The sequence below is a fragment of the Mastacembelus armatus genome, chromosome 17 (genome assembly GCF_900324485.2).
Source record: "Mastacembelus armatus chromosome 17, fMasArm1.2, whole genome shotgun sequence".
NCBI lineage: Eukaryota > Metazoa > Chordata > Actinopteri > Synbranchiformes > Mastacembelidae > Mastacembelus > Mastacembelus armatus.
Window position 1 is genome coordinate 347917 of NC_046649.1, and position 25715 is coordinate 373631.

Below are 25715 nucleotides of genomic sequence, written 5' to 3' on the forward strand. Positions count from 1 at the left end.
TAATAGTGGATCTGGATGACTTTTGGAAGATATTACAGGCCTACAGAAGCCTTGTAAGCTGGTCCTGGGGATTCATAGGATGAAAGATCCGAGTGGTCATTTCTGCCTGTGTGGTTCTGCACATACACTTGGGGTTTGCTTATGCACAAGGCAGCTATGCTGGATTTCGACCACTGGTTGATTAAATCTAATATTTGTTTTGCTAGTCAGTCTGCACAGAGGGGTGGTGAGACAGGTTTCCTCAGGATCTTCTCCATATATGTTGCCAAATCCACCAACACTTGCTCGAATATGGTTTTCATCAAAGATCAAAATCACTACATTTCAAGTGCTGCTTTTGTAAGCCTTATATTACTAATAAAACTTCATAGGTTATCAAATGTCATATGCTATGTGTCAGACACTAGCTAGAGGTTACAAACAGAAACAAAATATGTAAAAACCTATTTACAAATAAATATATGTCATAGTGGGGTAGACAGAATATCAGACACCTTCTCAAACCCGTGGTAGTACACAGTATTGTAACACTGTAGTCCACTGTTACAGATGGTCAAAGTAGACCAGCTGTTCGCTAAACATAAAAATCTATACAAAAATACTCAGTATATGATTTTAAACAGTTTGTCTACTGTCTGTGATAAAACCTAATTTAGTGGATAATATGTTATATTTAAGCATGTAATGAAGAAAAAAAATAAGCATATTTCCCTCTATACTTACAGAGGGAAATATGCTTATTTTTAATATGCTTATTTTTTTCGGAGTTAACAGAAAAGTTATGCTGCAGTTCAGTAGAAATTTTGAGGTAAATGTTTTTTGTGACTTCCGGCTAATGGCATGAAAAGACTGGCATTGTTACGTGCAGTTCAAAAACGTAATGGCACCCAGAAACATCACAAGCATGTCACAGAAATCTTCTTAGGACATCACAAAACAGATTTTCTTGTGCTAAAACGGGTATTTCATGTTACCTTTAGAGCAATCTGATGTATATTACCTCTAAGTTTAGTATAATAATACTGTTTTCACAGACATGAAATGATAGAACACCTCAGTGTGGCACACACAATATGAGTACCTATACATAACTCTAAGTTGTAAGTTGGATACATCCATAACGCCTTTTGCCCATGTTGTTTAGACTTGACTTTGAACCTGTGCCGTGTGTCAGGAACATGGAGCCAATGGTGCTTATATGATTCACAATGAACCTTGCCACACATTTTCAAACTTGATATGTCATTATTGGTGCCATAGTGATTACATCTAAGACTCACGTTTGAGACCAATAAAATATAGTTGCCACCAGGTTGTAGTCACATCAGTGATTAACTGCAATTTAATAACTAGTTAAAAATGAACAAAATAAATGGTAAATCAAGTTACAATGATTAGTGCTTAAATTTATGTATAAATTGATTTATAATATCAGTAGGCTTGATGGCAGTGGCTGGCTTCAAAAAGCTTTAAAAAAATTACAATAATCACCACTTTGCACTTTTGCAAACATAACATTCTAGTACTGGTTAGCACTGTTGCTTCACAACAAGCAGGTTCTTTGTTTGAGGAGTTTGCACCCATCCTGTGTGGGTTTTCTCTAGCTTCTCCAGCTTCCTGCCACAGTCCAAATGTGAGATTTAGACAAATGATGACAATGGAGCTGAGGTAAACAGCAAATCTGCATTTCCATGAAAAATTTAATGCCAGCACTGTGCACTGTGTGATAAAGTGGACATAAGCACAGTAAACTTTTGCACTGTGAGAACCTGCTAAGTGGCCACAGAATAATGTTGCTGAAAATTGGAAACTTCGTGTTCTATGCATTTGGTTTTTTGTGCTTGAAAGCTGCTTTGAGGAAACATGAACTTTTTAATTGTCTAGTGTTATTTATGTATAGTCTGTCAAACCAAAGTACATTAAAATGGAATTTTAAGTGAATCAAATCACATTTAGCATGCACACAAAAAATTTGCTTTATGATTTTTGTGTCAAATCTCAGAACATCTATCAAGATACCAATTGAATTGTGTAATGAAGAGAGATACACACAGCTAGTAATTACTAATTTATTAAAAAAAAGACTAAGGCTCATTTGAACCCAGAGGAAAAGACTTTCTATGGCAGGGGATCCAGACCCACATTCTTTGCTAAGAAAGGAGTTGGTCTGGCTGGCCAAGCTAGTGGCTTGTGAAAGTGTTGCAGAGAAGTTAGATAATTTCATAATATACACATTTACCACTACTCAAACCTGGTATTAGCAAACAATACTTATTTATTTAATGTGAATAATTATTCATATGTATAAATTATTATAATATGGCCTTGAAGTGGGCTGACAGGGCTACATTTAAGTAGATATAAAAATAGTCTACACAGGAATCTGAAAAATGTCAGTTAAAAGCTATCTAATAAATGTAGCTGCTTCAGTTTCAGAGTGTGGAATGTGAAGTTTATTGCACATTGAAGATTGGATTAGGTATGTGTGTGTTACCTTGCACAGCCTGGAGCTTGTGTGTCTGTATGATGATGCACAGCTGCAGCACCAGTTGTGGAGCACTCTCCAAAAAGGTGGCAAGTAGATGCAGCATGCTCACATCTGCAAACTCATAGACCATCCTCCAGTAGTAACGCCAGCGTTCTGTCTCAGTGCTCTGACGACTCCGAATGCCCAGGTAGATAGTATGGAAATACCTGATAAGAAAAACATATTGTGATTAAACATCAACCTGGTAGGATAAAATATTACATATAACTGTATATGAATAAGGAGAAAAGAGCAACACAATGAAGCCTTCCCAAATTAACTCTTCTCAAATTTTCTATTTCACTTTTTTTCTTTGGGAAATACCAGAAAAGGGCAATGGGAACATCCAAGACTTTGACTGCACTGCTAATGCTAGTACTTGGTAAATGGTCTTATACTTGTATACCTATAGTGCATTTCTACACTCAAGTTTACTCACTATTTTCTCACACACTCTACACCAGTGGAGCACTACTGGGGGCAGCTTGGGGTTCAGTGTTTTGCCCAAGGAGACTTTAACATGTGGACCAGGAAAGCCAAGGATCAAACCACCAACCCTTGACTCATGGTCAACCTGCTTTATTTCCTGAGCCACAGCAGTAGTACTTAATGCACAATATTTGCTTGTATGCACACACCAGTGTAAATGCAATTTAACAGACAGGTTGGACAAAGAAAGTTATTTTATCCTGTTTCAATTCAATTCAGTTCAGTTTTATTTGTATAGCACCAAATCCCAATACAATAATCTCAAGGCACTTTACAAAAAACAAACATTTTCTACTCTCTCTGCAGTCATCTATCTAATAAAGGCATATGGTGCTTGCACACAGCAGCCTGAAAAGTCATGTCTCACAGCTCTGTCTGTTTAAAGGGGACATAAGACGCAAAACCAACTTTTACTTTTTTTTTCATGTATATTTGAGTATTTCCTGTGTCTTGCGATCACCGGATTGTCTTGGCTGACCATTCAGTGTTGTTCCTGTAGGCCGGCTTTGTCAGAAGCTGACAGAACAACTCTTTTCTGATTTGGTCCCAATGTTACATAGTATCAGGGCTCATTAAAATAGCCCCTAACACCAAACACTGGAGGCATGGAGGGGGAAAATACGGTGGCCGACAAGGGCAAACGCGCTGCAAAACAAAAACGCTGCAAAAGAGAAACGCTGCAAAACAGAAACGCTGCAAAACAGAAACGCTGCAAAACAGAAACGCTGCAAAACAAAAACGCTGCAAAACAGAAACGCTGCAAAACAAAAACGCTGCAAAAGAGAAACGCTGCAAAACAAAAATGCTGCAAAAGAGAAACGCTGCAAAAGAGAAACGCTGCAAAAGAGAAACGCTGCAAAAGAGAAACGCTGCAAAACAGAAACGCTGCAAAACAGAAATGCTGCAAAAGAGAAACGCTGCAAAAGAGAGAACACAACGGAAGTGCGCCAGGCCGATAGGGGGACCCCGAACTGAGGGGTGCAATGAACAAAGAACTTTTACAGAGGCGAGATAGACACGTAGTGACATAAGTCACGTCTCATTTTGGAGGCTGCGTAATGACGCAGGTTATAGTGTTGAATTGCAAAAGAATTGAATGAGTGACCTCTGATGATTGTTCTCATGTGCTAATATGTGCTAACAATGTTCTGTTACATTTGTTTACTTGATCAAAATGTCATACAACGTGGGGGGGTTGGGAGATCTGAAGGTGTGTTTTCCATTTGTTACTTAACACTTGGCCGTCATCTTTTACAACATTGTACTTTTATAATACTGTAAAACATGACGGCCAAGTGTTTAAAAAATAATAAATGTAAAACGTACTCTAATGCCCGCTAAATTCACAGCCAGCAGACGTTCTTTTGTCACTTTGCTGTATTTTGCTGTAGTTTTTAGTCAGAACAGGTAACAGGCTGTTTCAGCCGTAGCCACGCTAACTAGGGATGGGAATATCGACTCTCTGGAATCGATACTTCCATACTTTGGAGTCGGTACTTTCTTAAGTATCGCTCAATACCACTCCTAATAAAAAACGTGCAATTAGTTTTCACTTCTGAGAGTTTTGGATGTGTGAAAACCAGCCCAAGCGTATTTTAAATGGTCTTCCGTATCACATGATGATGGCAGCCAATCAGATGTCAGAGCTTTCCAGAGCCAGTCATGCACTGCAGAAGGAAGTATTACTCTCTCCACTCTGCAGCGTGGAGGGACCTCCTCCGTCTCAGTGCTGAGAGGCACGGCAGCATGGAGAGAGATAGAAAAAGAAGCATTGTGTGGTGCTATTTTTCACCCACTACGAAGGGAAATGCTATTTATTTATTATCATTTTATTATTAGCATTTAAACAAGTATTTATGTTCATGAGCATTATTCATGTTGCCATTGCAATAAAGATATTAATCAACACTGTGCAATAATGATTTTCCTTTAAGGTGCAGAAGGTATCGGTATCGTCGATACTGACCCTGTAGTTACTTGGTATCGGATCGATACCAAATTCTGTTGTATCGCCCATCAGTAACGCTAACTCCCCTCACCGAACAGCTCTCTCTCACCCTCCCTCTCTTCCCTCCACACACACTTCTTCCCTCCTCCCTGACCCATCTCCCTCTAGCTCACCCTACCGACTCCCCAAAGAACACCCTGAACAAGACAACAACCTATAGTCATTACAGCACCTTCAGATCTCCCACCCTGCAACACACCCCGCCCCCCGCCACGTCTCCCGACGTTGTATGACATTTTGATCAAGTAAACAAATGTAACAGAACATTGTTAGCACATATTAGCACATGAGAACAATCATCAGAGGTCGCTCATTCAATTCTTTTGCAATTCAACACTATAACCTGCGTCATTATGCAGCCTCCAAAATGAGACGTGACTTATGTCACTACATGTGTCTCTCTCGCCTCTGTAAAAGTTCTTTGTTCATTGCACCCCTCAGTTCGGGGTCCCCCTAGCGGCCTGGCGCACTTCCGTTGTGTTCTCTCTTTTGCAGCGTTTCTGTTTTGCAGCGTTTCTGTTTTGCAGCGTTTCTGTTTTGCAGCGTTTCTGTTTTGCAGCGTTTCTCTTTTGCAGCGTTTCTCTTTTGCAGCGTTTCTGTTTTGCAGCGTTTCTCTTTTGCAGCGTTTTTGTTTTGCAGCGTTTCTCTTTTGCAGCGTTTTTGTTTTGCAGCGTTTCTGTTTTGCAGCGTTTCTCTTTTGCAGCGTTTCTGTTTTGCAGCGTTTCTCTTTTGCAGCGTTTCTGTTTTGCAGCGTTTCTCTTTTGCAGCGTTTCTGTTTTGCAGCGTTTCTGTTTTGCAGCGCGTTTGCCCTTGTCGGCCACCGTAGGAAAATCGGGCATAAAATTGACTAGTGTGTCCCAAGTTTAAGCTAAGCGCTGTGTAGCAACACATTTCTGAAGTAGTTAGTACAACAGCTAAGGGAGGAAAGGAGTTGTAATGTTGTCAGCTGCAAAACACAAATCAATACAAATCACTACATCGACCCTCGGACTACAAAGAAGCAAAGCTCTATGGCTTGATGGTAAAGTCCTTGGGCAAAAACTTATTTGTATGTACTAACCACTTTGTTGACTAGCAGCTGCTTCACTGCTTGGTTAGTACAGTTGTACTAACTAGAGAGTACCTTTACCTTTACTTAAATCATTGCACTGCTACTGCAATGGTTCACTTTTTTCTTTTCTCTTCGGCTGCTCCCATTAGGAGTTGCCACAGCGGATCAACTGATCTGCATGATTGATTTAGTACTTTTTACACCACATGCCCTTCCTGATGCAACATCTAACATGAGCTGTCCCTCTGATGTACTCATTCCTCATCCTATTCATCCTCGTCACTCCCAGAGAGAACCTCAACATCAGCTCTGCGACCGCCAGCTCTGCCTCCTGTCTTTTTCTCAGTGCCACTGTCTCTAAACCATACAACATTGCTGGTCTCACCACTGTCTTGTCCACCTTTCCTTTCATTCTTGCTGACACTCTTTTGTTACACACACACATCACACCTGACACTTTCCTCCACCCATTCCAACCTGCTTGTACACGTCTCTTCACTTATTTTCCACACTCTCCGTTGCTCTGGACTGTTGACCCTAGGTACTTAAATTTCTCCACCTTCTTCACCTCTACTCCCTGTAACCTCACAGTTCTACTTGAGTACCTCCCCCAGTCTCATACGCTTTTTCCAAATTTCCAAAGACACAATGCAGCTCCTTCTGGCCTTCTCTGTACTTCTCCATCAGCATTCTCAAAGCAAATATTGCATCTGTGGTACTTTTTCTTGGCATGAAACCATACTGCTGCTCACAAATACTCACACTCTGACCTCAGCCTATCCGCCACTACCCTTTCCTATAACTTCATTGTGTGACTAATCAGCTTTATTCCTCTGTAGTTTCCACAACTCTGCATGTCTCCCTTGTTCTTAAAGATGGGCACCAGTACACTTCTCCTCCATTCCTCAGGTATCCTGTGAGGATTTTACAACAGAGCAAATGGTCACCAACTTAAACCAATGTGGGGGCTGAATGTTTGCTTGACCCTTTCATGGTATGTGGTTCTGTCTGTTTTATTGGTTTAGTGTTTTAGGGTAGAAGGTTGCAAATAACTGCCAACAATTTGTTTCTTTGATGGTAAGAAGACTGAAGATAGTACCTGAACAAACGTGGAGTCTGTTCAAGATTAGTCCACCCCTTTCTTGTCAAAATGTATATAAACTGGTCTTTTAACACAGACGGGAGGGGACTTCTGCAAGGACGTCCTCTCCAGGCCCGTGATTAAACTGAGATGATTCATCACACTTGTGGTTGTTTTCTGAGAATTAGCAACTCTCAAACTTAAAGAAATTTCTACCACAATTCTCTCACTCGCCAAAATCTTAAGTAGCCCAGTCAAAAACTCTACTGCCACCTCTCCTAAACACTTCCATACCTCCACAGGTATGTCGTCAGGACCAACGGCCTTTCCACTCTTCATCCTCTTCAACGCCTTCCTCACTTCATCCTTACTGCTCTCGCTAACATTTTCCTCATTCATCAACTCTTCAAAGTATTCCTTCGATCTTTCCATCTCACTTGTGGCACCTGTCAGCACATTTCCATCCCTGTCCTTAATAACCCTAACCTGCTGCACATCCTTCCCATCGCTGTCTCTCTGCCTTGACAACCTGTACAAATCTACCACTCCCTCCTTATTGTCCAACCTATAATACAAATCCTCATATGCCCTTTGGCACCTCTACCTTCACTTTACGCTGCATCTCCCTGTACTCCTGTCTGTTCTCTTCTGTCCTCTCAGTGTCCCACTTCTTCTTAGCTAACCTTTTCCTCTTAACACACTCCTGAACTTCCTCATTCCACCACCTTGATGACACACCAAGTACCCTCCTACCTGTCCCCCGATCACTTTAGCTGTTTTCTGTTGTAGACAGACTCACAAACCCAGCACCCTCTCTTCCTTCTGAACTGCTGTCCAAAAAGTCATGCAATGATTTTGCAGCCTTTTTCACAGACAAAATATCAAAGATAAGACAAACTATTTCTAGCTGCAGTCCTAGGAACATGACAATATCACCTGTGCCTCCTTGTTCTCCAGTGAATCAAGAACATTTTGATCTCCTTGATCACAGAGCTCTGGCAGAAACGCTTCTACAATTAAAGTCTACATCATGCTGCCTTGATATTTTACCAACAAATTTTTTAAAATATGTTTTTAACAGCTTAGCTCCAGATGTATTGCAGATTGTCAATAGTTCTCTTCAGTCAGGGCAGTTTCCCCAGACCTTAAAAACTGCTGTTATAAAACCTCTTCTTAAAAAGCCTAATCTAGATGCTTCAGCAGTAAGTAACTACAGGCCAATATCAAATCTTCCATTTCTGGGAAAATAATTGAAAAAGTAGTTTCTCAACAAATTCACAGATTTATGGTGCAAAACAATCTTTTTAATGCACTTCAGTCTGGATTTCGCGCACACCACAGCACCGAGACCGCACTTATTAAAATTTTAAATGATTTACATTTAAATAATGATGAATCCAGAACCTCTGTTTTAGTACTACTGGATCTCAGTGCTGCATTTGACACAGTTGATCATGATGTGCTGCTTGATAGACTAGAAGTGTGGGTGGGAGTTACTGGCTCAGTGTTAAATTGGCTAAAATCTTACTTACAAGATAGAGACTATTTTGTCTCACTTAGTAACTATGAGTCTGAGCGAACAAAAATGAAATGTGGGGTTCCTCAAGGGTCTAAAGTATTCTTGGTCCTCTCTTATTCAATATCTACATGCTGCCCCTTGCTCAGATTATGGAATACCACAACATTGACTACCATACCTATGCAGATGACACCCAACTTTATATATCAGTATCATCTCATGATTATAGTCCTCTAATTTCATTATGTGAGTGTATTAATCAAGTCAAAGAATGGATGCGCCAGAATTTTCTCCAGCTCAATACAGACAAGGCAGAAGTGATTGTTTTTGGCCCCAAAAATGAAAGGTCAAAGGTCATTGCTCACCTTGACTCCATGTCATTGAAAGCTACAAATCAAGCCAGAAACCTTGGTGTAATCATTGAGTCAGACCTGAATTTTAACAACCACATAAAATCCATCACTAAATCTTCCTATTACCACCTGAAAAACATTGCTAGAATAAAAGGTTTTCTGTCTAAACAAGATGCAGAAAAACTTGTTCATGCATTTATTTTCAGTAGATTAGATTATTGTAATAGCTTGTTCACAGGTCTTAGCAAAAAATCAATCAGGCAGCTGCAGCTAATCCAGAATGCTGCTGCCAGAGTCCTTACAAACACCAAGAAACTGGACCATCACACCAGTTCTTAGATCACTACACTGACTTCCTGTTAGTCAAAGGATAGATTTTAAAATCTTATTGCTAGTTTATAAAGCACTAAATGGTTGTGGACCAAAATATATCCAAGATATATTGGTTCCCTATGAGGTTTCCAGACCCCTCAGGTCATCTGGGAAAGGTCTACTGTGTGTTCCCAGAACCAGAACCAAACAAAGTGAAACAGCATTCAGTCACTATGCTCCTCACTTGTGGAACAAACTTCCTGAACACCTGAGGTCTGCTCAAACTGTCAGCTCATTCAAATCAGGACTGAAAACTCTGTTGTTTACTGCTGTCTTCAAATAATTGTTCATCCTTGTTTTCTTAATGTGCTTTTATGTTTTATTTTAATTTACTTTACTTGATTTAAATTTATTTTATGTTAAATGTCTTTATTTTTAAATGCTCTTTTCAATGCTTTTAATGTAATTATATGCCTTGTAAAGCACTTTGAATTGTGTAGTGTATGAAAGGTGCTATATAAATAAATTTGCCTTTGCCTTTGCTGTAGCTGTCCAGTCATCTGGAAGAACCCCCTGACCTCCCAAGGCCTGTTTCAGCTCCTCCCTGAAAGCCACTCTTCCTTTTTCAACTTCCACCACTTGGTCCTCTGCTCTGCCCTTGTCCTCTTCATCTTCCTGACCACCAGAGTCATATTCACATGTTTGATTTGGCTTAAATTTTACGTTGGATGCCCTTCCTGACACAACTCCCCTGGATTGTGCCCCCTTCTGGTTGCATTTATATATGAAAATATAATTAGGCCCAAGCCCACTGAAAGTGAAGGGCCTATTAAAATTTAGTACAATAAATGTGTAGGTTTGCTGGTCTGTATGTGTCCACGGGTGTGTGCAATTATTTGTTAATGTCTTAATATGTGTGTCTGTGTGTTTTTCTGCATCTGGAAATGTACGTCTGTGTTTACAACTGCTGCTCTGGTTACCATGGAGATGTAAAGTGGAGTGGAGTGTCTGTCTGTAAGACAAACTTTAACCTGAAAAAAATCCCCCACCTCAACTTGCCGGCTCCAAATCCTGCTCTCATTTGAAAGGCTCCCGGTGAAGCAGTTGGCAACGCAGTTCGACATCAGCGCAAAGGCGGTTCGATGGTGGAGGCGGTGCGCTGGGGGAGCCAGTTCCCTCCAGGTAAGGGCTGTTCATCGCCGCTTGCAGCTACAGTGGGTACGGAAAGTATTCAGACCCCCTTAAATTTTTCACTTTTTGTGTCATTACAGCCATTTGCCAAAATCAAAAAAGTTCATTTTATTTCTCATTAATGTACACTCATCTTGACAGAAAAAAACAGAAATGTAGAAATTTTTGCAAATTTATTAAAAAAGAAAAACTGAAATATCACATGGTCATAAGTATTCAGACCCTTTGCAGTGACACTCATATTTAACTCACATGCTGTCCATTTCTTCTGATCCTCCTTGAGATGGTTCTGCTCCTTCATTGGAGTCCAGCTGTGTTTAATTAAACTGATTGGACTTGATTTGGACAGGCACACACCTGTCTATATAAGACCTTACAGCTCACAGTGCATGTCAGAGCAAATGAGAATCATGAGGTCAAAGGAACTGCCAAAGGAGCTCAGAGACAGAACTGTGGCAAGGCACAGATCTGGCCAAGGTTACAAAAGAATTTCTGCAGCACTCAAGGTTCCTAAGAGCCCAGTGGCATCCATAATCCTCAAATGGAAAAAGTTTGGGACGACCAGAACTCTTCCTAGACCTGGCCGTCCAGCCAAACTGAGCAATCGTGAAAGAAGAGCCTTGGTGAGAGAGGTAAAGAAGAACCCAAAGATCACTGTGGTTGAGCTCCAGAGATACAGTAGGGAGATGGGAGAAAGTTCCACATAGTCAACTTTCACTGCAGCCCTCTACCAGTCGGGGCTTTATGGCAGAGTGGCCCGATGGAAGCCTCTCCTCAGTGCAAGACACATGAAAGCCCACATAGAGTTTGCCAAAAAACACATGAAGGACTCCCAGACCATGAGAAATATGATTCTCTGGTCTGATGAGATCAAGAGTGAACTTTTTGGCGTTAATTCTAAGCGGTATGTGTGGAGAAAACCAGGCACTGCTCAGCACCTGCCCAATACAATCCCTACAGTGAAACATGGTGGTGGGAGCATCATGTTGTGGGGGTGTTTTTCAGCTGCAGGGACAGGACGACTGGTTGCAATTGAAGGAAAGATGAATGCGGCTAAGTACAGAGATATCCTGGAAGAAAACCTCTTCCAGAGTGCTCAGGACCTCAGACTGGGCCGAAGATTCACCTTTCAACAGGACAATGACCCTAAGCACACAGCTAAAATAACAAAGGAGTGGCTTCGGAACAACTCTGTGACCGTTCTTGACTGGCCCCGCCAGAGCCCTGACCTAAACCCAATTGAGCATCTCTGGAGAGACCTGAAAATGGCTGTCCACCAACGTTCACCATCCAACCTGACAGAACTGGAGAGGATCTACAAGGAAGAATGGCAGAGGATCCTCAAATCCAGGTGTGAAAAACTTGTTGCATCATTTCCAAGAAGACTCATGGCTGTACTAGCTCAAAAGGGTGCTTCTACTCAACACTGAGCACAGGGTCTGAATACTTATGACCATGTGATATTTCAGTTTTTCTTTTTTAATAAATTTGCAAAAATTTCTACATTTCTGTTTTTTTCTGTCAAGATGGGGTGCTGAGTGTACATTAATGAGAAATAAAATGAACTTTTTTGATTTTGGCAAATGGCTGCAATGACACAAAGAGTGAAAAATTTAAAGGGGTCTGAATACTTTCCATACCCACTGTATATTTCTTCTTCACGTGCGAAAGAACGCAAATTTGACCTCCTGATCATATGTGAAAAAACTCACCAAAACTTGCTTAAAATTCAGGATTGTGAAAAACATTTATATTTTATAGGTGTCATAAATGCCTCAAAAGAATGGCTCTTCAGCGTCCCCGACAAAAACATTGCGCCAATGGGAGCCCGGCTGACATTTTTTTAATAACACAGTCACCAAACTCGGCATGTTTATTTTTCATGTCCAGGTCATACGACCAACAGGAAGTCCACCAGTTTGGAGTTTTTCTTGAGATCATTGTTTTTGCTCAACTCGAACTTGAACAAACTCGTCCTAGGGCTGAATACAGGTGATTGAACAAAATCACAATAGGCAGAATAGCGCGCCGTATATAATGTTTTGAAAATTTGAATGGGGGGCCAAACATTTAGTTTGTCAGAACTTTACCAAATCTGGCAGAAAAATCCTTTAGGGTGTCCCGATCGAAAAAGCCAATTGGACCCATGCTGTATTTTCCACGCTGTTGCTTTAGAGATGACAGACACCTACCATTGTTTTGCAATATGAGATCTGTACTAAAGGATGATTTTGCATGGAAAGCCAAAATTTAGTTTGTTAGAACTGTACCAAACTTGGCTTAAAAATCCATTAGGGCATCCTAATCAAAAAAGGCAATTGGAACCATGCTCTATTTTCTATGCTGTTGCCGTGGGGGTGACTGAGAGTCACAATTGTTTTCTTATGGGAGTTTTACACTTAAAGATACAAATGCTGTAGAAATATCTGATACTGCTGTTGTCAAATTTTAAATCACTTATACTCCCCACGAGCCTGAACCAGCATGATCAAATGAAGTCACAAGAGGCGCAGTGGCACCTCCTCTGTAATGACTTGCAAATTTGCATGGAGAGACAAACATTTAGTTTGTCAGAACTGTACCAAATTTGACAGTTTAGGTCATCCTGATCAAAAAACCCAACTGGACCCATGCTCTATTTTCCACACTGACCTAGAGCCAAAATTGCTGTAGAAATGCCTTCTGCTGCTGCCGTCTTCCATTTCTGTGTGTGTGTGTCTGTATGTGCCTGTATCAGCAGCGTACAACCAACAGGAAATCCACCAGTGTGCAGCCAGAGTCCTGACAGGAACTAGCAAGAGAGATCATATTTCTCCGATATTAGCTTCTCTTCATTGGCTCTGTGTAAAATACAGAATAGAATTTAAAATCCTTCTTCTCACATACAAATCCCTTCATGATCAAGCTCCTTCATACCTTAAAGAACTCATAGTATCATATTATCCCAATAGACCACTTCGCTCTCAGAGTGCAGGTCTACTTGTGGTTCCCAGAGTTTCCAAAAGCAGAATGATAGGCAGAGCCTTTAGCTATCAAGCTCCTCTCCTGTGGAACCAGCTGTGGAACTGTTACGCCCCAGCCTAGGGGTTAACCGGATCGTAACACGATTGTGGAGTTTTCCTCCAAACCTCTTCCACTCTCAAACACGGAAAAATACGAAGTACAATTAACAAGAATATTTATTCCGTTGAAAACACAGAATACAAAAGAGAATGTTCAAAACAAACACAAAACACTCCGTGAGCCCTACGATATTAAATAATAATGGAAAACAAACACAAACGCTAATGTAGCCTTACTCAAACAAAAACGCTAGATTTAGCCCTATGGTATCAAACGAACAAATGGCAAATAACAAAAACGCTAAATATAGCCCTACGATATCAATCAAAAGAAACAACACAAAATCACAGGTCGCTAGCCTGGAAACTCCTAAAACAAACAGGCTACGTTTGTGTTTTGTTTTCTCCTAAGAATCTAAATATTTCTAATCTAAACAACGAAAAATACTATCAATACTAAACCTACAACACGAAACAAAACCTAATCTCTAACTAACTAACTTGAAATCGAAATCTGTAGCAAAATAGCTGGGAATGGCAAAGGTGGGAGAATAGCTCTCCTGCAGTGTCTATTTGTTGTTTATTGTTGCTGTTCTTTTCTCTCTCCTCTATCCACTCACCCCAACCGGTCGAGGCAGATGGCCGCCCACACTGAGCCCGGTTCTGCTGGAGGTTTTTTCTTCCGTTAAAGGGAGTTTTTTCCTCTCCACTGTCCACTGTCACAAGTGCTTGCTCATAAGGGATTTGTTGGGCTTTTTTGTTTTTCTTAAAGAGCCTTGAGATGATTGTATTGTGATTTGGCGCTATACAAATAAAATGTAATTGAACTGAATTACATTCTGGTACTAGTCAAGTACCAGGGATGCAGAGACTCAGTCTAAAACGCTTCTCTGCAGTTTCCTTAGAGCCGCCGCCCCCTTCAAACCACATAGAGACTGTGTCTGCCCCTCGAACATATAAATCAAATAAATCAGAAGTTAACAGAAGAGGAGTTATTCATAAAAACTTAATAAAAATTAAGACCACTCCTCTTATTGAACAGAAAAACAGAACTGTCAAATGTGGATTATTAAATATTAGGTCCCTTTCTTCTAAATCTCTGTTAGTAAATGATTTGATAACTGATCACCAAATTGACCTACTTTATCTTACTGAAACGTGGTTACAGCAGGATGAATATGTCAGTCTGAATGAATCAACGCCCCTCAGTCATAAAAATGATCATGTTCCTCGAAGCACAGGTCAAGGTGGAGGAGTAGCTGCAATCTTCCAGTCAAACTTATTATTAAACTTTCATCCTCAGAACAGTTATAACTCATTTGAGAGCCTCACTCTTAGTCTCTCACATACAAACTGGAAAACACAAAAACCAGTTCTACTTGTCATTTTGTACCGTCCACCTGTTCCTTACTCAGAGTTTTTAACTGAATTCCCTGACTTCCTGTCTGATTTAGTGCTTAGATCAGATAAAGTCATTATAGTGGGAGATTTTAACATTCATGTAGATGTTGAAAATAACAGCCTCAGCATTGCATTTAATTCTATATTAGATTCAATTGGTTTCATTCAAAACGTTAATAAACCCACCCACTGTTTTAATCACACCCTTGATCTTGTTCTGACCTATGGCATCGAAATTGAACATCTAATAATTTTTCCCCCAAATCCTGTTTTGTCAGATCATTCTTTAATAACTTTCGAATTTAAAATGATGGATCATGCAGCGTCTGGAAGAAAATTCCACTACAGCAGATGTTTATCCGACAACGCTGTTAATAAATTTAAGAAAATGATTCCATCTTTATTTGCATCTATGCCAAGTATAAACATAGTGGAGGGCAGCTGCCTTAATCCTACTCCCTACCAAATTGATCATGTTGTTGACAGTGCTGTAACCTCACTGCGTGAAACGCTTGATTCTGTAGCCCCTCTGAAAAAGAAGTTAGTGATTCAGAGAAGACTAGCCCCATGGTATAATTTACATGTTCGTACCTTAAAGCAGGCATCACGAAGGCTGGAAAGGAAGTGGCGTTCCACAAACTTAGAGGAAATTTTTCTAGCCTGGAAAAACAGTCTACTAACATATAAAAAAGCTCTCCGTAAAGCCAGAACTGCATACTATTCATCACTAATAGAGGAAAATAAGAACAATCCCAGGTTTCTTTTCAGCACTGTAGCCAGGCTGACAAAAAGTCACAGCTCCGTTGAGCCCAGTGTTCCCTTAGCTCTCAGCAGTGATGAATTTATGAGTTTCTTTACAAATAAAATCACAACTATTAGAGATAAAATTCAGCAGATGCTTCCTATACCTGCAATAAATGAATCTTTTACTACAATAGCTCTTGAATCATCTGTAGGACCTCAGTTATGTTTAGACTGCTTCTCTCCTATAGATCTCTCTGAATTTACATCAGTAGTTGCTTCATCGAAATCATCAACGTGTCTCTTGGACCCCATCCCGACTAGACTGCTTAAAGACACCCTGCCATTAATGAACTCATCTTTATTGGACTTGGTAAATTTATCTCTAGTATCAGGCTACGTACCACAGGCCTTTAAGACTGCAGTAATCAAACCTTTACTCAAAAAGCCTAGTCTTGATCCAGGAGTCTTGGCTAATTATAGACCAATATCCAACCTGCCATTTATTTCTAAAATCCTTGAAAAAGCTGTTGCTAAGCAGCTATCAGACCACTTACACAGGAATGAACTATTTGAAGATTTCCAATCAGGATTTAGAGCACATCATAGTACAGAAACAGCACTGTTGAAAGTTACCAACGATCTTCTCTTAGCCTCAGATAATGGACTTGTTTCGATACTTGTCCTCCTAGACCTTAGTGCAGCATTCGACACCATTGACCACAACATCTTATTACAGAGACTGGAGCATGTGATTGGTATCAGAGGAACAGCGTTAAAGTGGTTCCAATCCTATTTATCGGACAGATTCCAGTTTGTTCATGTCCATGATGAACCTTCCACACGAACAAAAGTTAGTTATGGAGCTCCACAAGGTTCTGTGCTAGGACCGATTCTGTTCACCCTGTACATGCTTCCTTTAGGATATATCATTAGGAAGCACTCTATTAATTACCACTGCTATGCGGATGACACTCAGTTATATCTATCTATTAAACCTGTTAACACAAACCAGTTAACCAGACTTCAAGCCTGTCTAACTGACATAAAGGCCTGGATGACCAGTAACTTTTTACTTTTAAACTCGGTGAAAACAGAAGTCATTATATTTGGGCCTAAAAATCTCAGAAATAACTTTTCTAAAATTATAGCTACTCTAGATGGCATAGCCCTGGCCTCCAGCACTACTGTAAAAAACCTTGGAGTTATTTTTGACCAGGACATGTCCTTTAACTCACACATAAAACAAATTTCTAGAACTGCATTCTTTCACCTGCGCAACATTTCCAAAATTAGGAACATCCTGTCTCAAAATGATGCAGAAAAACTAGTCCATGCATTTGTTTCCTCAAGGCTAGATTACTGTAACTCATTACTATCTGGATGTCCTAATATCTTAATAAAAAGCCTCCAATTAATCCAGAATGCCGCAGCCAGAGTCCTGACAGGAACTAGCAAGAGAGATCATATTTCTCCTATATTGGCTTCTTTTCATTGGCTCCCTGTAAAATATAGAATAGAATTTAAAATCCTTCTTCTCACATACAAATCCCTTCATAATCAAGCTCCTTCATACCTTAAAGACCTCATAGTACCATATTATCCCAATAGACCACTTCGCTCTCAGAGTGCAGGCCTACTTGTGGTTCCCAGAGTTCTCAAAAGCAGAATGGGAGGCAGAGCCTTTAGCTATCAAGCTCCTCTCCTGTGGAACCAGCTCTCAGCCTGGGTTCAGGAGGCAGACACTTTCTGTACTTTTAAGGCTAGACTTAAAACCTTCCTCTTTGACAAAGCATATAGTTAGGGCTGGCTTCAGGCAACCCTAACCCTTAGTTAGTTATGCTGCTATAGGCCTAGACTGCCCGAGGACCATCGGTGCACTGAGCTCCCCTACCCTAACCCCCACCCCCACCCCCCACCCCTCTCTTCTCTCCTCCCACCTCATGTATATTCCACCATTGAATGTTACTAACCTTGTGCTCTCTCTCTCCCCTAGTTTGTGCTCTCTCCCTCCCTCTCTCTCTCTCTCTCTCTGTACCTTCTGCAGGTGTCCCTGGTCCTGGAGCTGTTTATCGCTGATGTGCAGTTACTGGCCCCACCAACTTGCAGTGTCTATTTGTTGTTTATTGTTGCTGTTCTTTTCTCTCTGCTCTATCCACTCACCCCAACCGGTCGAGGCAGATGGCCGCCCAAACTGAGCCCGGTTCTGCTGGAGGTTTTTTTTTTTTTCTTCCGTTAAAGGGAGTTTTTTCCTCTCCACTGTCGCCAAGTGCTTGCTCATAAGGGAATTGTTGGGTTTTTAGTTTTAGTTTTTGTAAAGTGCCTTGAGATGATTTGTATTGTGATTTGGCGCTATACAAATAAAATTGAATTGAATTGAATTGAAGTACCTTTCTATTTTTACCAGTATTTATTGTTATTCCTGGTAGGCGTTCGTTAACCTACCAGTTAGCTTAGCTAGCTAGTAACATGGCTTCTCCCTCTCTCTCTCTTTCCTGCTCGGTGTGCCACATGTTTAGTTATTCCTCTGCCTCCTTTAGTGATAATGATACCTGTAATAAGTGTAAGGTTCTGTTAGCCTTGGAGGCGAGTATCACTGATTTGGAAGCATGGCTCCGCACCTTTGAACAAAAGCAGTTAGCTTAGCCCCGTTAGCAGGTGTGGAACCACCGAGCTAAGACTCAGGATCTGTTAGCATTCCAAGGGCAGCTCCGGAGCACCCCAGAGAATTAGCCTGGGTGACGGTCCGACGGAAACATACTCCTAAGCAGAAGCCCATGGCTCATCACCTGCCTGTTCACGTTTCTAATAGATTTTCCCCGCTCAGCGACACACCCGCTGAGAAACCGAGGCTAATCGGAAATATGGAAAAATTTTTATTCACGTCGGCAGCAATGACACTGTGAGGGGTCAAAAATAAAAGATTGAATTATTGTAATCACTGGTGTAAAGACCATATATGGGAAGTGAAATATTACTGAGCATATACTGGTGTAGAGACCATATATAGGAGGTGAAATATTATTGAGCATACACTGATGTAGGCCATATATGGGAACGAGCTGAGCAGCAGAGTTTCAGTTGAGAAGGGCGTAATCAGACTATATAACAACAGTGTGTTTCCTTGTTTTCAGTTCTATGGCTGTATGCATTAGAAATAGTGTCACAGAACACAGGTGTAGTTCATGTCCCAACAAATTGGGGACTCGTCCGGGATTTGAGGAGATCTGCGATTGGACATCAAAAGACAGATCAGATGCACTCCACTGAAAATTCTGGCCGGCCATAGAAAGGTAAGCAGAAACCTGTTTCACCGAATTCTGCATATTGGCTGACACATTAAATTAAGAATTTCAGTGGGTGAGTTGACCTGTTCCTAAATTATTGCATGAGCAAACAGTAGTGAATGTGCACATAAGTGATTAAGGTTATAAGGGTTAGAGTCCCTAAAGAAAAGGGTTAGAGTCCCTATAAGGAAAAGGGTTGAAGTCCCCACCGGATCGGCGTATCCGGTGAAAGGTAGAGGTTAGAGGCCTTACCAGGTTAGTCTACTGGTAGAAGTCCTTGGTTTGGTAACCCCACAGTACTTGATGAAGGCTGTTTTAGCTGGGACAGCTGGATCCCGGGGAATTCAGGACCCCCGAAGTCCTTGCGTTTGGGCATTTATCCAAATTGAGTGAAGGTTTGAAATGATATAGTGTTGTGAATTTTTTATGTTTTGTTTGTATGTGTGAAACCACACAAGTGTCTTGAACACAAAAGGCCGCCCCTGTTGAGCTGTGGAAACCTGACGGTGTTAACTAAAAAGCTGAACACGAAGTCACAAGAGAAGTAGTGTTCAATTGGGTCAGTTGCTCGGGTGTACTCCATACAAACTGACTGGCTTGTGTGGTATAGGGAAAGTTGTTTTGTATTGAGAAAAGGTTTCATTTACAGGAAAAATTCAAGGAGGTAAGTAAAAATGGACAGAGAATTTGAAATAAATGATGATGGGTGGGGTCCCGGAATGAAGAGATGGAAACCGGTAAGTGATCAGATTATCCATCTCATGCAAGTGGTGAGTGGAAGAGAAAATCTGAAAAATAGAGACAAAGCTAAAGAAGACATGAGAGTTTTGGTACAAGAAGTAATGAGGGAGAAAGGACTCTCCCCGTCCATGAGAGTGCCGCTGAAAAATACCTTGTGGAAAATACAAGAGGAGGTTAGAGAAGAAAAGGAAAAATTGGAAAAAGATATTGGGGAAGCAGGAATGTTGAACAAGTCCAAGTTAAAGAAAAAGGTAAAAGATTTAGAAGAATACAGAACTAAGCTTTTTGATGCCTGGGTGTGTTGCACATGTGCAGACTCTTATAATCAGGAACAGAAACCAACGTCAAAAGGGAAGAATAGAAGCGAGCCTGCACCTCCTCCACCGCCATATCAGGAAGTGAAACCCACCGCCCCCCAAGTGAAGCTCTACCCAGTGTTGACAGTTACAGGAGGAAGTTTAGATATAGAGCCTGCAGCAGCTGTAGGAAGACACAGAGTGAGAGAAAGAAAAAGGGACAATGGGAAAGACGCGCAGCTAGAACAAGAGGCATTTGAGGCTAGGAAAATGAGAGAGCTGACAAAAGAAAGGGAAAGAGAGACTAGAGAAGTGCAGATGAGATTGGAAAATAACAGAGGTCAGACTATGAGCTCTTTAAAAAAGGAATATAAAGGTAAGGTATTGGCCAGGGCAGAACTGCAGGGAAATTGGAAGGAGGAAGAGAGTGAGTGGATAGAACAGGGAAGAAGAGGAGGAGGACGACAGAGAGGTCCTCCATCAGTCAGGCCAGAAACCAGGGCATACTTCTCAGAACGTAGATCAGTTACTCTGGGTGGATGAGATCACCCCCATGCGAGAAGTACCGCCCAGGGGTAGACATCGCATGAAGCTGAGATCCCAAGATAGTCCCGAAGGACCGGCGGGACCTGGCCCTTCGACACCGGCAGGGAATTTCCCTCTCTTTAGAGGAGACGGAGGTAGAGATAGATATAAACCATTGGCCTTAGGAGATGTTACTAGCCTGGTAGAGCAGATGCCCCCTCCCTCCAAAGGAGGTGGACTGTGGCTTAAGAAGTTGGATAAACTGACTGCAGGACAGAGGCTTGCTTTAGGAGATTTCAGAGCTGTGGCTAGTAGGTGTTTGACTTTCAGGGACCTTAAGGAAGTAGAGGAACAGGCTGGGACAGATCGAGAGTCAGATGAAACTCCGCTGGTCAGGGTGATTACAGAGATAGGTGAAGTCATGCTTGAAAAGTTCCCATTGCCTAACTCAGCTGGGGTCCCCAAACAGCCATGGAAATCTGATTTGGATAATTGTAAGGAAGCCTGGGAGAAAATCACTGGGTGTCACCCAGGGAAGCGAGGGCTGCAACAGGAATGGTTCAGACAGGCAGTGATGGAAGGAGTGCCCCCATCTGTTAAAGACGCCATGATGGCTAACCCCGACCTACCGGGAAGTGAGTCTTCCGTCTGGGAAAGGCACCTATTGCATCACCTCCAAAGAGCCAAGGACGATGAGACTAAGGGAGAAAAGGATATGAAAGAATTACAAACATAGCTGCTTAAATTACAATTGGGGGAGTCCAGAAAAAAGGTAAATGATAACAAGAAAGACCATAAACTAGGAAAACAACTGGTCGCTCAGCCCACTTCAAACCCCGCTGTCCAGGACACGCCGACCTCTTCCCTATCCCACCGTGGGTAGATCCCCACCCCCCACAAGGAGGAGGGTGGGGCCAGAACAGCTGGAGAATATATAAGCTTTACAGGGGAGCTCGGGGAGGGGGAGGATATGGCAGGGGGGGAAGACTCTATGGTCCGCCCTGGGGAGATGACATTTGCTTTAGGTGCGGTGTTACGCCCCAGCCTAGGGGTTGACCGGAGCGTAACATGAAGTTGAGTTTTCCTCCAGACCTCTTCCACTCTCAATAAACACAGAAATACTAATTACAATTAACGAGAATATTTATTTTGTCGAAAACACAGAATACAATACAGAATGTTCAAAACAAACACAAACGCTAATTTAGCCCTACTCAAACAAAAACGCTCCGTGAGCCCTACGATATTACACGAACAATGGAAAATAACTAAAACGCTAAATATAGCCCTATGATATCAAATAAACAAAAGATCAAATAACAAAAACGCTAAACAGCCCTATAATAGCTAATCAAAAGAAACAACACAAAATCACAGGTCTCTAGCCTGGAAACTCCTAAAACAAACAGGAGAAAACAAAACACAAATGTAGCCTAAATGCCTAAGTATCTCTAATCTAAATAACGAAAATCCTATCAATACTAAACCTACAAAATTGAAACGAAAATCTAATCTCTAACTAATTGCGAAAACAAAGTCTTTATCAAAATCTTTGGAAGTGGCAAAGGTGGGATAATAGCTCTCCTGAGCAGTAGTCCGTGGGCTTCTTATCTTCCTTCCGGGAAGTGTTGGACCAATCCCGGAAGTCCAATCCACGGTCCTCGAATCCACACCCACTCCAGCATCCGTCACACACAATCGAGGAGGGGAGGGCCAACAACACACAACACACATATACCTCACACATAATGACCTAGGGTCATAACAGCGGTCAGCTGGGACATTGGTCCAGAGAATGTCCAGCTATGGGAGGCCGCCCTAGACAACCACCAAGGGGCCATGGAGGGCCCTCTAGGGGGAATGAAACCCACTCGACAAGCGCCAAATGCACCTACTTATCAGGCGCCAAACCCATCCGCCGCACCCCAAGGGCAATTCCCAATGATGGAAGGGGGGGACTGGAATGACCACCCCTCTCAGTATTGACACACCCCACAGATAAATCCCAGCAGTAGGGGGCAGGCAGACCCCATGCGGCAGATGCGGATCTCATGGGCAGAGACCTTCTGACTAGTATTGGGGCCTCTATACTCTGTGGGCCGGAGGGCCTGCAAGTCTCTTTCCCTAATGGAGAAAAGGTGGATTGTTCCCCCCGCACCACATCCCTTGGGGGTCAATGGATAATTCAACCACTTCCAGGGCAACATGAAACAACAGACATTTACTGGGGAATACTGGAACCTGAAGCTCCCACCTTCAAGGGCATTGTGAGCACATGCATGGAGTGGAAACCATGGATCTCTCTCCTGGAGGCATACACCAAGGGTCAGGGGGGACCCTCCCCATGTAACGTTGTTCTATGACAGAAACTCCTGTGATTGGTATCAGGAAGAATTTCTAAATCATTTGGAAGGGCGGTCATGGACAGTGGAGTGCTCTGACCTCTTTGTGGGTCCTGAGGCTGCGTGCGTCAAACTTACTCTTGAGCAGATGATCTGGTATGAGATGGCAGATGAGGCCGCTCCACATGTTTCTTTAGCCTTACATCCAGGGCACCAAGCTAAAGAATTGGTGCCCTAGATTAGCACTTCATTTAATTCAATATTAGATTCAATTGGTTTCACTCAAAATGTTAATAAATCCACCCACTGTTTCAATCACACCCTTAATCTTGTTCTGACCTATGGCATCGAAATTGAACATTTAATAGTTTCTCCCCAAAATCCTATTTTGTCATATCATTCTTTAATAACTTTTGAATTTAAGATGATGGATCATGCAGCATTTGGAAGAAAATTCCACTACAGCAGATGTTTATCTGACCATGCTGTTAATAAATTTAAGAAAATGATCCCATCTTTATTTACATCTATGCCAAGTACGAACACAGTGAAGTGCAGCTGCCTCAATCCCACTCCCAACAGAAAAAGAAGTTAGTGACTCAGAGGAGATTAGCCCCATGGTATAATTTACATATTCGTACCTTAAAGCAGGCATCACAGAGGCTAGAAAGGAAGTGGCGTTCCAAAAATTTAGAGGAAATTTTTCTTGCCTGGAAAAACAGTCTATAGGCACCCCAGGACCGGATCTGGTCCCAAAGTTAGTCCAAAGTATGTCCAGATATTTCACCAAAGATCGTCGGAAAAATTTGGATACAGTCTAATAAATTTTATGTCTAATAAAACCTTAAAGTCTAACAATTCAAATGTCATAAAGCAATTCAGGTTTGAATAATCACAGCGACTACAGTTTCTTAATATTTAACAACAGTAAAAATACAGTACAATATGCTGCTTCTTACCTTTCTGTCGCGTTACCTCATATGTGTACTCAAACATGGAGTGTCGCATATCGTTTTGTTCGTTAGAATCCATAGAACAAAGTCCAAAAGACGTAATATTATACAGCAAATCCATAAATCCATCGTCCTCCTCATAAAAAACTGTAATCCGCTTGGTTTTACGGTTGATTTCGCCGTTTATTCAATAAAGTTTGACATAGCAAGCTTCTGTGAACCACATGAGATCTCAATCAAACATGTTTGTTATGTTTCACCGCGTAACTAACCCTAAAACCAATAGAATTCACATCCTCAGGGGGCACAACTAACTTCGATTGACAGTAGAATCAGCCAGTCACATTGGTTGTCAATAGTGACTGCCGCATCTTGTAGCCAATGATGAGGCCTTTCCAATAGTATATGATATGTTATGTTTGATGACACAACAGTGGGCTTTAAATAGCCCCCTCCGTTACTGTAAATGTAGCCTTGACGACGCTGGGCAAGCAGCGCTCGATGTTAGAGGGGGAGGGGAGTCATGTTTCACATTTTACAGTGCACCGATAGTAAACTGGGAAGCTTTTGCTTCAAACGACACCAAGGTCGTCAATATAACTCTTAAAATGTAAAAACAACAGCTAGTTTAATTTGGCTGTGTGTTTTTTAGCCGTGTGCAAAAAAGGGGCGGGGTACCTAAAAGCTCTCCGTAAAGCCAGAATTGCATACTATTCATCACTAATAAAGGAAAATAAGAACAAACCCAGGTTTCTTTTCAGCACTGTAGCCAGGCTGACAAAAAGTCACAGCTCTGTTGAGCCCAGTGTTCCCTTAACTCTCAGCAGTGATAACTGTCAGTTATGTTTAGATTGCTTCTCTCTCATAGATCTCTCTGAATTTACATCAGTAGTTGCTTCATCGAAATCATCAACGTGTCTCTTAGACCCCATCTCGAGTTTTGGCTAATTATAGACCAATATCCAACCTACCATTTATTTCTAAAATCCTTGAAAAAGCTGTTGCTAAGCAGCTATCAGACCACTTACACAGGAATGAACTATTTGAAGATTTTTAATCAGGATTTAGAGCACATCATAGTACAGAAACAGCACTGTTAAAAGTCACCAACGATCTTCTCTTAGCCTCAGATAATGGACTTGTTTCTATACTTGTCCTCCTAGACCTAAGTGCTGCATTTGACACTATTGACCACAACATCTTATTACAGAGACTGGAGCATGTGACTGGTATCAGAGGAACAGCGTTAAAATGGTTCCAATCCTATTTATCGGACAGATTCCAGTTTGTTCATGTCCATGATGATCCTTCCACACGCACAAAAGTTAGTTATGGAGTTCCACAAGGTTCTGTGCTAGGCCCGATTCTGTTCACCCTGTACATGCTTCCTTTAGGCTATGTCATTAGGAAGCACTCCATTAACCCTCTGGGGTCGACGAACGCGCCAGCGCGTTTTGACGCATCTTTTTCTGATAAGGCCAAAACAAACTTAAATTACTCCGTCAATTCTGATCGTACAGATAAAAGAAGTATATCATTCAAATCTGTAAAGGGTCTAGTTTTAGTGGTATACCATCATAATAACAACAAAACGTTGTGCTTCTTTTAAATAAAGAAAGCCGACAGGGTGCGCTCTCGGACTTTTCTGTCTTTGCCATTTCTCTTCACAGACGCGTAAATCAAACAACCAGAATCTCAGCGAATACATGCCTCATAAAAATAAGAATTATATGGCTAGAAAGCCTGACATGTTTTCTTTTGAGTGAAACAATTCAAGTCGAAAACAAATCATCACTTTTTATTTAATCCGTATGAACGTAAGGAGAAGTCCGTTTT

General features: G+C 41.5%; 1 protein-coding gene across 3 annotated transcripts in view; it reads right to left on the minus strand.

Annotated features, from left to right (window-relative positions):
- xkr4 (XK related 4) overlaps window positions 1–25715 on the minus strand; it is a 79315-nt gene that overhangs the window by 12704 nt on the left and 40896 nt on the right. For all 3 annotated transcript variants that reach the window (XR_004463277.1, XR_004463276.1, XM_026313303.2), the window contains exon 2: window positions 2495–2694. Coding sequence is in view for 1 of the 3 variants with exons in the window: in XM_026313303.2 (XP_026169088.1) it covers window positions 2495–2694 (200 nt within the window). In the remaining 2 variants the exon portion in view is untranslated. The remainder of the gene's footprint in view (window positions 1–2494; window positions 2695–25715) is intronic.